This window comes from Podarcis pityusensis (assembly GCF_964106645.2).
Source record: "Podarcis pityusensis genome assembly, chromosome: 8".
Classification (NCBI taxonomy): Eukaryota; Metazoa; Chordata; class Lepidosauria; order Squamata; family Lacertidae; genus Podarcis; species Podarcis pityusensis.
In genome coordinates this window covers 12,109,822-12,126,941 of record NC_138033.1, presented here as the reverse complement: position 1 = coordinate 12,126,941, position 17,120 = coordinate 12,109,822, and the positions used below count along the sequence as shown (strand labels likewise).

Below are 17,120 nucleotides of genomic sequence, written 5' to 3'. Positions count from 1 at the left end.
AACATTTTTCTAACATTCATTAATTTTACAGTATTTCTGTAAATAGTCTTTAAACTTTTTCCAATCTTCTTCCACCGACTCTTCTCCCTGGTCTCGGATTCTGCCAGTCATTTCCGCCAATTCCATGTAGTCCATCAACTTCATCTGCCATTCTTCCCGGGTGGGTAAATCTTGTGTCTTCCAATACTTTGCGATGAGTATTCTTGCTGCTGTTGTTGCATACATAAGAAAAGTTCTATCCTTCTTTGGCACCAATTGGCCAACCATGCCCAGGAGAAAGGCCTCTGGTTTCTTCAGGAAGGTATATTTAAGTACCTTTTTCATTTCATTATAAATCATCTCGTGAATGTCTTAATCCTTGGGCATGTCCACCAAAGGTGAAAGAATGTACCTTCAGTCTCATTACATTTCCAACATTTATTATCAGGCAAATGATAATTTTTTGCAAGCTTGACTGGTGTCATGTACCACCTATAAATCATTTTCATTAAATTTTCTCTTAGGGCATTGCATGCCGTAAATTTCATACCTGTGGTCCATAACTGTTCCCAGTCAGCCATCATTATTTTATGTCCAACATCTTGTGCCCATTTAATCATAACTGATTTCACCGTTTCATCCTGAGTGTTCCATTTCAACAGCAAGTTATACATTCTTGACAAATTCTTGGTTTTTGGATCTAACAATTCTGTTTCCAATTTTGATTTTTCCATCTGGAAACCAACTTTTTTGTCCAGATTGTATGCCTCCATTATTTGATAATAGAGCCAATCTCGCACTCTATTTTTCAATTTTTCAAAGCTCTGCAGTTTTATTCTTTCTCCATCTTGTTCTAAAATTTCCCAATATTTCAGCCATTTGGCCAACATTCAGTTTCATTGCCTGCCCACGGATTCTAGTGTTATGAGAAAGGAATGAAAACGTTTATCAATTTTTTAATGTATTTTTAGAACCCACCTTATTTCTTTGATTGCAAATTGCTTAAAACCGTTCTGAATGTTATGCTTTGATCCCATAATCCATTCTGAGACTTTAAGGTGAGAAGCAGATAGTCAATAACAACAGCAAGAAGTAGTGGAATTTTCAGGGGTAGTGGGGGGGTTGATCACCACCAGGATGATCCATCGCTGTGGCTGGAGACTTGATCTGGAATCTGACCTGCAGAAGTCATCGTATCATAGAGCTGGAAGGGAGCCCCCCCCCCCCGCCCGTCATTTAGCTCAACAACTCAGGTTGACTGCTCATCTGACAAAACTAGACATGACCCCAGGGAGGTGTACGCATTTGGAATTCTATTCCACCTTTTGCTGCAGATATGTGGGATTGTTACATGTCACATTGTAGCCTTATGAGGCTTTGCCCTCGGGTGGGAAAAATATTGCACCCGGGAAAGGGAAGTGGGAGTCAACAGACACTCAAGGAATAGTTTCAGAGAAAAAGCTTTATTTCTACCATCCATGAACTGGTAGAAGGAGCAAGTGTGATAACTCACAAAACAAGCACGGGTTCACAGTCATTTGCACAGAGCATATATTTCCCTTCTAGTTCCCTCCCCTTTCTCCTCCTCCTCCAGGAGTCCTGCCCATGAGTTCCTCTGAGCATGAACAGAAAGCTCCTATCTTTGGGACTGTTGTGGACTCTTCCCAGGAAAGGGGGTGAGAAGCCAAGGGGTTTCAGCATGTCCAACATGTTGCAACTGAATGAGATAAGAGTCAGTTCTGTTCTTTTAGCGAGGTCAACTGGCCTGAGAAATTGTTCTATTCAGCTACCTTTGTTACAGCAGAGCAAATGAGCTAATGCCTTTTAGCTGCTGAGAAAATGATTTTGAAAAGCTTTGAGAAGCTTTGAGCCTGCTTTGGGGGGGGGTGACTTCGGGCCTAGGTGGGGTCACCTGTCCTCACCTTCCTACAACATGTCTGTTTACATTCCAGCACAGATTGCTGGCATGAGTGGAACTTCTGTTCTGTATTGCTTTTGTTTTTCAGTCTCTCTCTGAGAAGACGGCAAGGAGTGAAGACATGTTTTCTTTGTCATGTTTTATGTCTAACTAATATGTAGCCTTAGTATTGTATCTACGCCTCAGGCCTCTTCTGTTGCGCAGTTTACACTACTGAGTAATGTGTGCTCAAGTATGCACTGCAGCTTGAGTCACTGACGAACGTCAGAGGAGCAGAGGTCAATGGATCTCCACAGCAGCTGAGAGGGGAGATGCTCCAGCTGGGGCTGAGCCAGCTGGCTTTTAATCCCCAGTTCCAACAGTACCTGGGTCAGAAAGTACGATGGCAGTGCACTGTGTGTTCCATGGCAGGTGAAGAATTTCTGGTTCCAATGGGTTTTTGGGAACTGACTACTTTAAATTAAGGGCTGGTGCCATGATGTTTTTATTGCAATCATTGGCATGGTTTTAATAGTGTGTGTGTGTGTGTGTGTGTGTGTGTGTGTGTGTGGTTTTAACTCTACCAATGTTTTGCAGGTGCAAAAATGTTGATGAGCTGGCCAAGTCTGATGGGGTTTTTGCTCCTCTTCAGAATGATGAAAATCATTGGCATGGTTTTAATAGGTTGTGTGTGTGTGTCTTTTTTATTTTCTTTTTTGACTTCCTGTTTGTCTGCCATGACGATCGGATGTGCCAACTTCTGTGCTGGTATTAGAGGATAATATGGGAGAAATTATCCTCCCAACCCCCCGAGGGTCAGGGGGGCACTCCACCTGCAGATCGTCTGATATCTGCTGCCCATCCAGAAGGGAGAGGGGGTAGGAGACGTTGGGTGTACACGGCACGGTTGTGGCAACTCTCCAAAATCAGTGTCAAGAGCAGAAAACACCTGCTTTTTAAGATAAAAATTCACACTTAATTAACAGGCATGCCCTGAACCATCGGAGTTAAAATAATTTGCTGATTTAATCAGCCACTAATAAGTAATCGATCTGGGGAAAGACTTTCATTGTGACTAAAATACAACGGCTTGAAAAATGTAAGTGGACACTATCTTAATTATGAAACGGACTGGTGAAATCTTGATTATGACTCTGGCAATGATCATTAAGGGAAAGATGAAAGGAATTCCTGATGGAGTTATTGTTTTAGTGTGGAGGAATCATCTCATTAACAGCTAGATGGAGGCCAAGAGGAGAGTTTGAATAGACCAGTGGTTGCATACATAAATGAAAATGAAGTGAAGGATCAACATCAGAATGGATTATTGACTAATTAAAAAATGCAATGTGATATTAGATGATTAGCACTCTGCAAAATTCAGAGCATGTGAAGTCACACAAAGATATATAATTTGGCAATATACTTGGCTTTTTTATTATATTGTCATTTGGAATGTTATAATGTGGTTTTTATTGAATTATTAAATTCGAAAACTTAATAAAATATTATAAACAAGAACAAAAAAAGTTTTCCGATTTTTTTTTGCTCCTCTTCAGGATGATGAAAATCCAATAAGATTGTGAAGAGCAGGAATAAGAAGCTGTGGTCCTCTAGACCAGTGTTTCCCAACCTTGAGTCTCCAGCTGTTTGTTTGTTTGTTTTTAAAAAAAGCACCCGCAATCTCTCTCTCTCCCTCCCGCTTTCTATTTCTCAGATAATAAAGTCTAGATTAGGAGTACTTGGGAGGGGGAAGAGATTTAATTTGTTTTCAACACTGTGCTTTAAATTATGCTATAGCACGATTAGAATTCTAGCAATTTGTGACACTGTCTGAACCCATTGTTCCTGAGTGCTGGCAAAGTGCTCCTTGCCATAATCTATAAATTCCTGCAACTAAGGCTCTTCATGCATCAGTTCCTTCTTCCATCGGGGGGTTGGCATATGTATTTCCCCTCCCTCTTTGCTCTCTCATCATCATCCATCCAGCAATGTAGAACCATGTGCTTGTCTGGGCTTTGGAACTCAGACTCCATCATAAGCTGGACCAAAGTATGTCTTTGTAACTAGATCTCCATTTTAAGACGGCCTGGACAAAGCTGCTGTATCTGTTACTCTTCAACAAGTATTCTGAGTGAGTAAATGTTATCTTTACCTTTTACAGCAATAATCTGTGTGATTCTTAAGGGGAGAAAGGGATAAAGACTTTTTAAGCTGCTGTACTCAAAGCATGAGGAAGGTAGGATAAAATCTAATAAATACATCCTAGCATCAATACATATCTCTACTTGAAGGGCAGCAGGTGATGGCATGATGTTATGGCATGACATCATGGTGTGTGGGTGGGTGGGTGTGGGTGTGTGGGTGTGGGTGTGTGGGTGGGTGTGTGGTGGGCACCCACAATCTGGAGCCCAAGTTGGCACCCCTGGTCACAGGTGTCTTCCAATCCTGCTGCAACAGGCTCTTCCCTTTCTCCCTCCCCCCCAAAAAACCCCAGGAGGGGCATTAAAAGGGCAGAGGAGAATTTAGTTGCACATAGTGTCAGTTTTGGGGAAAGCCCTGGAAATAAGGAGACATAGGCATCAGGGACCTTTTGTATTGGCAACTGATTTCAAGAGGTGAAACAGGATGTGTTGCCTCTGCCCTAATGTGTGCAGTATTTTTCACATTGTTTAGCTGGTGAACTGCAACAAAAAACTTGAGGAAGTGTGAATTTCAAGGCATAACAGAGATCTGGTGTGAATTATGTTGTTCCTGATTAAAATGCCAATTTCTCCAGCATTCTTAGTTGGGATCAACGGGAATCGGAGTCTTTGAACATCTGGAAGGCCACAGGTTCTGTACCCATTCTAAATGTTTCTTCTCTGTATTTTTTTAAGGTTGTGCAGTCCCCTTTACTATACACAATCCAGTTTATTGATGTCTTTCTCACAATAAGTGGTGTCCCACCTGCCCCAGGGGCGGCAGAAAAATGGCACTGGCATCAGCACCATTTTCCAGCAAGCTCTCGCCAAAATCTCATGAAATATCTTTTTTTTTTAATGATATTTATTAAAATTTCAAAGAATACAAGAATTATACAAAAACAAAAAGTAAAAATACAAGAAAATACAAAATACAGAAAAAAGAGTAAAAAAACCCTTAAAAAGAAAAAAGAAAAAGAAAAATAGATCAATCTTTCCATAACTTACATTCATATCCTTGTTTCCCTAACCTCCTCATACCTCCCTTTTTTGATAGTTAGAGATATTTATTTAAGGTTTTATGGTATAACAAAGAAATGAAAAATAAAAAGAAACATACAAAATAAAAACAGTCAAAAACACATTAATTTTCCATAGCATATCTTCCTTACACTTATTTCCCCGGACCTCCTCGTACCTCCCTTTTTTGTATTCCAGTTCAGTTTGTTAGTTCAGCAAATCCTTACCATTAAGCTTTTACCCATTTGTGAACCTTTTTTCGTATCTCTTAAGGCATTACAGCTGGAAACCAGTTAGTTTCTATCCAACATCCTTCTAAGATTCATTAATTTTACAATATTTCTGTAAATAGTCTTTAAATTTCTTCCAGTCTTCTTTCACCGACTCTTCTCCCTGGTCTCGGATTCTGCCAGTCATTTCTGCCAATTCCATGTAGTCAATCACCTTCATCTGCCATTCTTCCAGAGTGGGTAGATCTTGTGTCTTCCAATACTTTGCAATGAGTATTCTTGCTGCTGTTGTAGCATACATAAAAAAAGTTCTGTCCTTCTTTGGCACCAATTGGCCGACAATGCCCAGAAGAAAGGCCTCTGGTTTCTTCAGGAAGGTATATTTAAATACCTTTTTCAATTCATTATATATCATTTCCCAGAAAGCCTTAATCTTTGGGCACGTCCACCAAAGGTGAAAGAATGTACCTTCAGTTTCTTTACATTTCCAGCATTTATTATCGGGCAAATGATAGATTTTTGCAAGCTTGACTGGGGTCATGTACCACCTGTATATCATTTTCATAATATTCTCTCTTAAGGCATTACATGCCGTAAACTTCATACCTGTGGTCCATAACTGTTCCCAGTCAGCAAACATAATATTATGTCCAACATCTTGTGCCCATTTAATCATAGCAGATTTCACCATTTCATCCTGAGTATTCCATTTCAACAGCAAGTTATACATTCTTGACAGATTCTTAGTTTTGGGTTCTAGCAGATCTGTTTCTAATTTTGACTTTTCCACCTGGAAGCCAATTTTCTTATCCAAATTATATGCCTCCATTATCTGATAGTAATGAAGCCAATCTCTCACTTTGTTTTTTAGTTTTTCGAAACTCTGCAATCTCAATTTATCTCCTTCTTGTTCCAAAATTTCCCAATATTTCGGCCATTTGGCCTCCATATTGAGCCTTTTCATAGCTTTTGCTTCCATTGGTGACAGCCACCTTGGGGTTTTATTTTCCAATAAATCTTTATATCTTATCCAGACATTAAACGATGCTTTCCTGACAATATGATTTTTGAATGCTTTGTGTGCTTTGACCTTATCATACCATTAGTATGCATGCCATCCAAATACATTGTTAAAACCTTCTAAATCCAAAATGTCTGTGTTTTCAAGAAGTAGCCATTCTTTCAACCAGCAAAAAGCTGCTGATTCATAGTAAAGTTTAAGGTCTGGCAGGGCAAATCCACCCCTTTCCTTTGCATCTGTTAATATCTTAAATTTTATTCTGGGCTTCTTGCCCTGCCAGACAAATCTAGAAATATCTCTCTGCCACTTCTTAAAACAGTCCATCTTGTCCACAATTTGCAATGTCTGAAATAAAAACAACATTCTCGGCAATACATTCATTTTTATCACAGCAATGCGGCCCAACAATGAAAGTTTCAAATTTGACCAAATTTCTAAGTCTTTTTTCACTTCCGTCCAACATTTTTCATAATTATCTTTAAATAAGTTCCCATTTTTGGCTGTCATATTAATCCCCAAGTATTTCACTTTCTTTACCACAGTCAATCCTGTCTCATTCTGAAACCTATCTCTTTCAATCGGTGTTAAATTTTTCTCTAAAACCTTAGTTTTTAGCTTGTTCAATTTAAAACCTGCTGTCAGGGCTGCCTCAGGTCTCAGCTCACAAAAGACCAACGCCAATCTCTTCTTATATACAAAAGTGTTTATTGGAGTTCATTGTTTGCTTCACATCCGAGGCGCGCAGCCCCACGTCTGTTACGCTTAGACCGTTGAAGTCCCCTCTGAGTCAGTCCCTCCCCTGCACCAGTTTAAGAGGCTTGCGCTGCTCCACCTCTTCCTCTCTTTTCTTTTCTGCAGGGTCTTCCTGCCCGCTGGGGTTTCGCCCCTCCTGGATTCCCCTGACGCGGAATCCCCAGATTGCTCTTCCCCCCTCCTGCGGGCTTTGGGACCTGGCCCCTCCTCCGGGCTCCCTGTACTTCCGCGCGCCTCTACATTTGAACTTGGCGCGCGCGCCCAACCTCTAACCTTCCTTTTGACAGTTACACTACTCCCTTCACTACTCCCCTCCCCTTCCGGGAGGGTGGCTTGCTCCGACCTCCCTCCCTTCTCTGCTGCCGGAGCTGCTTCCCCTGATACACTGGAACCTCCACCCCCTTCGCTGCACTCTGGCAGGGAGACTGGTCCTGACGCCCAGCTGCCACTTTGGGATCCCCCGCTGGCCCCCTGCTCCTGACACGTCCCCCCTGGGGCTCCCCTGGCCCTGACCACCGGCGCCCCCTTCTGGGAATCCTCTGATTCGCTGGAAAGACTCATGGAATCTCTTGAGTCATTGTCATCCTCTTCCTCGCTGTCCTGGGATTCATCCCCATCGCTCTCCATCTCCTGCCTACCCTGTGCCTCTGTCTCTGAACCCCTGACACCTGCCACTTGACCAAATTCTTGAATTAATTCTAAAACCCTTTTAGTACTAGATTCTGGCTCCTGTAACGTCAATACTAAGTCATCTGCAAATGCTCTCAGTTTGTACTGTTTGGCTCCGACCTGTATACCTTTAACCAACCGGTCCCTTCTAATCATGTTTAGCAAGACCTCCAGGACCGATATAAAAAGCAATGGGGAGATTGGGCAACCTTGTCGTGTCCCTTTTTCTATCTTAAATTCTTCCGTCACCACGTTATTTACAATTAATTTAGCCTTTTGTTCTGAATAAATTGCACTTATACCGTTTTCAAAACCTGGACCTATCCCCATCCCCTGTAGGTTCTTCTTCATAAAACTCCAAGAAATGTTGTCAAAAGCTTTCTCCGCGTCCACAAATATCAGAGCTGCCTTAGTATTTACGTTCACTTGTAATTTTTCTAAAATATTGATTATGTTTCTCACATTATCAGATAGATGCCTACCCAGGAGAAAGCCTGCTTGGTCTTTATGTATCTCTTCCACTAGCACTCTTTTTAGTCTTTTAGCCAAAATGTCTGCAAAGATTTTGTAATCCACATTGAGCAGTCATATGGGGCAGTAGTTCTTAAGCTGGGTCTTTTCAGTCTCTGTTTTTGGTACAAGTGTAATATACGCTTCTTTCCACGACTCTGGTGCCCTTTTTCCACCCATTATTTCGTTACAGACTTCTTTTAAAGGTTGTACTAGCCATTCTTTTAAAGATCTGTAGTATCTAGAAGTCAGTCCATCCGGTCCTGGAGATTTACCTAGTTGCATATTCTGAACGGCACCTTCTACCTCCTGTTCAGTTATTTTATGAAATCTAACCAGAACTTGCTGCCGCCATGCCAGTTTGTGCTGTTGCCACGCAACCTAGGGAAGGGATGCTTTCCTGTGAGTTACACAGCACGGCTGTTGTGCCATTCCCCATTTCACCTCAAGTGGCATAATGGGATGCACCATCCCTGACAACAAGGGAGCCCAAAGTTGACACATTATTAAAATTGGACATGGAAATCTGGCTAGGGATTTCACTCCTGAAATATATCTCCTATCTCCAAGCACTATTATTTTTTCCAACAAATGATGCATTTGAATAAATGATAGAACACACATTATTTGCCATATATATTTATTTTGGACATGATTCAATGACTTCATTTGCACCTGAAAGTCAAATACTCTTTGAGGAGGAGCTTCTAGACTTCTGGAAAGAAAGCCTGGGAGTCCTCAGGCTTAGACCTCCCCTCTTCAACCACTAGGCCGCCATTTTCCATAAATGGCGGGTTCTTCTGGGCTGTGGAGGTTTGCCTTCCCTCAGCTACAAGCTCATTGGCATTGTCCTCCATTGCTTTGGTGCACTCTGCATGAATGACCGCAATACTTAATCTTTCAAAAAGATATTCAAACAACCAATCAGTCCGGTTACAGAAAGTAGCTGTTGCACAGCCTCGGAGAGCGCCCAGTATGTCAGCTCCCCCTGTTAGGAAAAAAAACACACATTTGCTTTTGGAATCCAAAACCCTCTCCCTCAAACAGAAGGGTGGGCAACTTTTTTTCAGACCAAGAGCTTTTTTTGATTCTGGGTGACCTTCTGGGAGGTGCACATGCCAATGGAAACATATGTAAAATTCACCTTTACACAGCAGGCTATTTTCTAGATACATTCAAATCCCCCTCTTTGTCCTCCCTCCAGGTAACCAAGAGTTCAGGGGCAACAACCCAGCCAGGCCATAGCATGCAGGTAGGGTATGAAGTGGGGCTTGTGAGGGGTGTGGCCTAGGAGGTGTGGATAAGGAGGATCCAAAGGGCCAGAGAAAGAGAGTCTTAGAGGGATGCCCTTGGATCTTGGGCCTGTGGGTCTCCATCCTTCCTCCTCTTCCAAATGAAAGTACAAATTTTAAGATGTATTTTTATTTAACAAAATCTATATATTGCTTGATTGCAGTAAAAACTACTAGGGGTTTACAAGAAATATTTACATTAGCAATAAAAGCAGATAAAACCTGAAATATACTCGGAGTTGAGTGTTGATTTCATGCTCTTTATATCAGCTCATGATGAACAGGGAATGGCTATATATACATTATTTACACAATGGGTCCTGCATGATTGGCTGATTCAACTCCCCTCCTGGAGCCTGATTGGGCTGCTGCTGCAGGCCAATCAGCTTGCTGGTTCACTTCCTTCTGGAACCAGATTGGGCGGCTCCTGCAGACCAATCAGGGTGCTGCCATCTAGGATCCTACTTGCCTATTGTTCTAGGATCTAAGCTCAGTACATAACGTGGGTCTCCTAATAAACTTCAGAACCCTTAATAAACTAAGTACCCTAGCGTCTTTTAGAGGAAGCCATGACTGCTCAAAGTGGTGTGATACTGCTTTAAATGCATAGTATAGATGGGCCCCAACTGCACTCCATCATACAAGGCTCACCGAAAGTAAAATGAACCCCAAAGTAGAAGCATTGATCCTCCTCATTTCTACAGTTGACGGTACTGATGTACTCGCACACGACTGTGTGGGATTCGAAGCAACTTGGGCACTTCAGCCCATTGTCCTTCCTCTTCTCATGCTCAGGAACTGTAAAACAATCACCACACCACCCCAAGATGGGGGTCAATGTATTTCTTTTGCAGATGCAAACCACAACTTGCTGTATGTAAGGGGCAGTAATTGTTCTCCTCCTTCCAAGATGGATGCCTACCACCTTCCAGCACTTCTCCAAGCAGAGTGCTTCAGCCATGCTCCATTCATCCAGGGCTACATCAAGGCATGGTGCAAGAGATTTCTGACTGGGGCCACATTCACAGCATACATTTCAAGCACAGGGATACCACTTTAAGCAATTGGGCTTAGCACTGAGCAGCATTGGGGGGCATTCTGAGAGACAAAATCGCAGCCACAGATGCACACAAACGATGATAAAATTCTACAAATTGGCCCTCTTTCTTAGAACGAGAAAGAGAAAGAGAAAGAAAGCTCTCAGCAGTTTTATCCTTTAAAAAATCTCTTCTGGAAAAAGATGTGCTTAGTTCTAGGTAAAATAATGATTTCATAAAGATAATAATGATTTCAATAAAGAGAGTAGGTAATAAGAGCTATTGTGTGAGGTTTGATTGCTAATCCATTACTCTGTGAGGGGGATAGGGGGTTTTCCTATAAATTCTCAGCACCCTCAAAAAACTACCTCTCACATAATTCTTTGTCCTAGTGTTGCTATAGTGCTTTCAATAAAAGCATACACCAGGGTGGGGAAAATGGTAAGGCGAACCACAAAATGGTGCCTCCTCCCACCAAGGAAGGAGGGGTGAGTGAACATCTCCATCAAGAACAAGGGTGGGAGGAGACTAGAGTTCAAATCTGTACTTGAGCCACGACACTTGCTGGGTGACCTGGGGCCAGACACTGCCCCTTAGCCTGACTTATTTCACACGGGTGTTTGAGGCTAAAATGGTGAGCAGGAGAGCCAGACATGCCACCTCCAGAACTTTGGAGGAAAAGGTAAGATGTAAAAAGCAGGATCTCTGACAACGTTATATGGAATTAAAATTAGGCCACAATTTTATGTAGGAAGACCTTGGCTTAGGTCTTGGGCGTGTATCCCTCCCGGCCCCCCAACCAGGGGGAACTGGGGCTCATCAGGGTAAATGGGATAGGAGGGTGCTCTGCGAGACATAAGTGTAGCAGGCAGCCAAGCCCATATCCCCACACACAGGGTAGTTCACTGACAACCTTTCAGTGTATGGCCAGTGAGACCCATATATATAACCCCTTTAAGAGGGAACCTGGAATCGCCACCACAGGGGGGTGAGCCACCCCTTTATGCCCCCCCCCATTACAGGGAAGAAAGGACTAAAGAATTCCACCCAAGGCCATAACCATTGTGACAAGTTGCTATGGGGAAGACAAAACCTGCCAATGCAAGAAAATTTCTTCCCAGTCCTTCAACAGCAACCAGTCAAAGACCGTAGTAGCACCTACTAAACAGGAAGAAAAAGTTAACCTGCAAACAAGAAACATTAAACAAAGGGAGGGTAGGGAGGGTGAATCTCCGGAGCCGAATGCCTGGCTGTTGTCAGCTCCAGCCCCTATTTATAAATGGGGCTGGCTCCACCTCCCAGCAAGAAACTTGATTACTGAGGCTGGGTGTGAACCTCCAGAAATTAACACTGAGAGGCAAGACAGCCCCTGTTTGCCAGTAAGCTCCCTGGGAACTGTAGCACCACGCACAATCCCGCAAAGGGCACCAGCAGTGTAAAGTGTGAATGCTCATTTTTGCACCGCCTGCTTGTTCTCCCCTTTGTGTAGATACTGTTCCTCTATAGCTTAGTAATTAAGTGGCACAGGAGCCCATTGCATCTAATAGATCTTTATTATCATTTGCTTTTACCTGAAGATATTAATTCTCTGGATGCAAACCTAAAAGAAATCAGTTCCCTCTCACACAAGAAGGACAGGGGCCTGTCCCACTAAAAATATCTCTACAAATGCAAATGCATCAAAGAAAGTGGGTTGGTGTAGGTTTGGGGGCTAGAGCACTGGGAAACCAATGAGCCAGTGAGGTGTAGTGGTTAGAAGGTTGGACTAGAATCTAGGAGACCAGGGTTCAAATTCCACTGTAGCCATGACACTTGCTGAGTGGCCTGGGGCCGGAACCATCTCTCAGCATAACCTATTTTACTGGATATTTTGAGGCTAAAATGGTGAGCGGGAGCTCAAGCTTTTTGGAGGAAAGCATAGGATGTAAATACCAGAAGCTGCTACAGGAGAGGAACTGTGAGTAACATTATGGGAGGGGTATTTCTAGGACTAAGGTAAAACTGTGACGCTCCCTTGTAATTTTTGCTAATGAATGCTGCATGTTGTTCTAGTAATCTTATTGGGATTTTGGGTTTTGTTGTATTATTTCCCGCCACCCCCATACTATGGCTCCAATGCTTCCCCTTCTGGTTCCCTCTGTCAGTGGCTCCTCCCTGTCCCACCAATCTGAATCAGGTTTGAAATCTTCTTTCCTAGTGCCACCCTCAGGCACCTTCTGGAGCGACTGGCTGCCACCACTCCTCCTTGTCTAGTCAGTCCCTGACATCAGGATACTGCCAAAAACTTGTTTGTCTTTCTTTGACCTCTGTCATTGCTTGAGTTTTGTGAAACCATCTTTCCTGATGATGATACTTACCTTCGGGAGGTCCGCTGTTGCACATATCTGTCTTGCAGCAGGAGAGCTTGCTGTAGATGTACATTAAATCCATTAGGGAGCCACTGGAATAGTTTGCATCACACAACTCTGTCTTGATGCAGGACTTGAGAACCATTGGGATCGTGTAAACTAGTAAAAAAGAATAGGAAGGAAATAACTAGACCTGGAGACAGGGCTGGCGCACTCATGAGGAAAGCTTTGATTATCACCTTATGTGGCAGGATCCACAGGGGCAGCAGATCTGACCGCCAAGTAAAGAATTGTCTGATGTTGCTGCCTTTGAAGCTGTGGTGTGTAACTTGAAGGCAAGATCTGCCACCTCTTCGTCAGTTCCTCTCCCCCATTTGAGCCACCCAGTGCCCCTGTCATTCGTGGCAGGGACCTCGGAGCTCCTTTATGAGGCTCCCTCCACCTTCGCTGGTGTCCATGGAGGCACACAGCCTCTTTTCTCAAGGGGTGGTCATTCTCTCCAGGAGGAAAGATGCAGCCCACCCTCCCAAGTGAAATCCACAAGGCACAGGATTCAAACTCACTCAATCTTCACCTCACTCTATCTTCGCTTGCAGAGCATGACTGCCTGCGCTGCCTGGCTGTCTTCAACCGAGAGGGTGGCCTCCGTCTTTCCAACTGTGGTGAAAAAGGCAGCCAGGTGGCAGCCAAGACGACAGCCAAGACGACCTCCACCCAGAGCGTGCACCTCACCACTGGCTCGTGTAAGATGGGGGCTCCTTCAAGCTTCTACACTGAGCAGTGGGCAGCCATGCCCCCCTTAATGGGAAAGGGTGATGGAGCCCATAGTACACCAGGTGAACAGCTGGGATACCTCTCCTACGCATGTGCAAGCAGGAGCGGGGTCATGGCTCTTGCAGCTGGGGAGGGGGAGCAGCGTGAGCCAGTGGTGGGCTGGGGTTTCTGCAAAACTGTTTGGCTGAGGTGAGGGCAGCGGTGTGCTCTTAACCCAAGCAGTTTAAGGAGGGAAGGAGGGATGAACAAGTTTTATAAGCCTTTCATGCAGCTTGTTTCTCCCCTTAACGGTATGAGGGACAGGCCATGATGATGATTTCACTCAGTGATATATCGTTGATGAAACTGCCACCCCTCATGAGTCCCTCTGCCTCCAGCTCCCGGCTGCAGCTTGTTTCGTTTTTCCTCAGCGTGCTGGGTGCTGGAGGCAGAAGGACTCAGGATCGGCGGGGTTTTCCCCACCGATTTACTGCTGAGTGAAGCTTTCATCATGGTCCACCCCTCATACTGGTCCTGCGGCGACATGTCAATAAATCGCCCAGGCCTAATCTTCAGTCATCTTTTCTTCCCGGTCTGCGGGGTGGGGAATATTTCATGGTTTTCCTCAGGTATTCAATTGTGTTGAGCAGGCCCTGTTTGGAGCGGAAAGAGAGATCTCCAGTTCTATCTAATTGTTGAATGTGAGTTAGGAATGGAGAACATTTGGCCCTCCAGAGGTTTCTACCACCCTTCTCCTTACTGAATGGGATCAGTTCAGAAGGCTTCGTGGGAAGCAATTCATCAATGAAATAAGTTTTGTTGCTGCCCACGTAACTGGACCAATGAGAGTCGATGCTGGAGCTCATAAAAGGAGCATGTACCGCAGGCAATTAGGAAGGGGCAATATGTCAGTATCAGTTTCTCTTGGTTTCTTATTTTAAGTTCATTTCTCCACATTTTCATATCAGTTTCCAACTCCCCCCCCCCCCAATCAACATTTAGTCTGAATGTTATTTTCACTCTTAGGCCCTATCTGCAGGGTCATACTGATTTAAGCAGTCATGGGCAGGAAGTTTGTTGACCATCTTGGCTGTGAATCCTGGCAGACTAGCTCTCTGCCTTGCAGGTCATTTTTTCACTTGGCCTGGGAGATGGGAACCAACAGACTGACTCCAACTACAAAAGCTGAGGCTGCTGGACGGACACTTGAGTTGGGATATTGTTTGGCTTGTTGTTTTTATATCAATTATGTGGCTGTTGCTTGATTTTGTTGTAGGTTCTTATATGCACATTTTACCCTAGTATGTGCATTTGTCTACTGATTACATGGCTGGACAACTGAATTGCAAAAATGGGAGAAGTGCAGATTCTGAAGGATGGCTTTGTTTTGCTCTGCCAATTGAGTAAACGCACCTTTAAATACGAACTGTCTTGAATTTCTTCCCTGCTCCTACAGGCAATGCAGAACCTAGAACAACTCTTTATGAAAAGTCATGTTCCGTGGCTTGTGGCTAAGATATGGCCTTAGAAAGTGAGTCAGGGGGTTTACGTTTTAGTGGTCAAAAAGGTTGAAAGTTCTCACTTACGCATTTTGCCAAATCCAACAACAGACATGCAGGACTGGTCACTGGACTCATCACACTCCTCAGTCTCGCCGCGGCAATCTGTTCCTTCACTGTTCCAACAAGACTCACATATCAGAGATGCCACTGCAGACAGGGAGTAATGGGTTTACAAATCCTTAGCAACTATGTAGGGGGAATAGGTCTGTGTCAAGGTACAGAAATACAACACTTTCTGCTTCAAACCCCATCTTACGAGAGGCAGCAAAGGCCACCAACTTGGATAGCTTCGAAAGCGGAATAGATAAATTAATGGTTACCATCCTCAATTGATATATTCTTTCTCCAACATTGGAGGCACTATTCATCTGAATACTAGTTTCTGGAAAGGGAGCTGTTGCACTCAGGTCCTGCTTTCGGGCTTCCCATAGGACCCATGGCAAGAACAAGATGCTAGACTAGATGGGCCATTGTTCATCTATGTAATGCTTTCTATATATATTCCCTCTGTAGTTCTTAAACTCTGTGAATGGGGGTGGGCCTTGCATTGACCAGAGTATGATTGTCCATGATGGCTCCTGCAGGCTGAGGGAGAGGACCAGTAGAGAAGGTGTTGGGAAACCTTTAACCCTCCTGAAGTTGTTGCACTACAACTCGCATCAGCTCCAGCAAACATAGTAAAGGCTCTGATAAGTGCATCTGGTACCCCTAAAACCTGACTCCACTCAGAGATTGGGGTGGAGTGTAACACCAGCAAACTAAAACATTGAATTTGGGTAGGATAATTCCACTCCAAAATATGAGACCGTCTCCTATCATATACATTGTCTCCGATCATAAGTTTTTACAAATGCAAGAAACTTACTCTTTGCTTTAGATATAAGCTAGTATTCTGGTTTATCAAAGAGTGAGCTACTGCCTCTCTTGCTCCCCCAATGTACTTGGGAATACCACACCTCTCTGTACACATTTGGTTAAATAAAAATTGAGTATTGGGAAGAAGAAAAATCTATCATGGAGGATCCCTTGTAGTTCGGCCTTGTGCTTTATTCCTCTCCCTTTCAAAGGAACCACAACTCCTTGTTCCTTTCTTCTCCTGCTTTAATGGCTGACCCCCCGCTTAGTTTCTTCCTGGAAACATGATGATCAGCACAGCAGCTGTGGTTCTGCTCACCTGGAGGAAGAAGGGTCAAGAGGAGGCAGGAGATCAGGAGTGTCTTCATCATTCTAGAGAGCTGAAGAGCCAGGAAGGTGTTCGAGAGCAGCACTGGGCTGAGCAAGGAACTAATGCACAAAGCTGGGGGAATTTATAGAAGATTGCAAGAAACACTTTGCCAGGACCCCGGAACCAGGTGTTCAGGACAGTGTCACAAATTGCTAGAATTCTAATCATGCTATAAGATAATGTAAAGCACAGTGTTGAAAACCAGTTAAATCTCTTCCCCCTTCCAATAACTCCAAGGGACACGTCCCTCCTAATCTGTTCCAGCCTCAGTTTCTCAACCCTGGATGTGGGGAAACGAGTCCCATCAGGTTACAGCACTGAAATTGGATTAGGTTTCTGGAAGCCAAGGCAGTTTCCCTGACAGCATGAACTTTTTTGAAAGGGGGACAAATGTCTCTCCAGAATTTCCTTTATTGTACAGTTATAAAATGCACAGTGACTCACGATCTAGATTTCCTCAGTCCCATTAAATGCACTTGTCTTTGGGGTAAAGAATTGGTCCACTTGTTCTTTAACATAAGTTGGTTACACTTAAGAGCAGGGGGTGGGGTTGCAGGCCTCTGTCCAGAGAAGCTTGCGGATTTAAGGGACAATCTTTTACTGCAGCTGTTTTTCTTCTAAGAAGAATGAGACTCCCAGAT

The 17,120-nt window shown here is 43.7% G+C and overlaps 1 protein-coding gene across 1 annotated transcript; it reads right to left on the bottom strand.

The window, feature by feature from the left end:
- Positions 1-8,958: 8,958 nt before the first annotated feature.
- LOC308484384 (phospholipase A2 inhibitor gamma subunit B-like) lies at positions 8,959-16,520 on the bottom strand. Its single transcript, XM_081019298.1, has 5 exons — positions 16,429-16,520; positions 15,279-15,401; positions 12,949-13,098; positions 10,206-10,352; positions 8,959-9,250 (listed from the first exon to the last, which is right to left on the bottom strand). The coding sequence occupies exons 1-5, from the start codon at positions 16,478-16,480 to the stop codon at positions 8,970-8,972; spliced, it is 753 nt and encodes a 250-aa protein (XP_080875424.1). The 5' UTR covers positions 16,481-16,520; the 3' UTR covers positions 8,959-8,969.
- Positions 16,521-17,120: the final 600 nt, after the last annotated feature.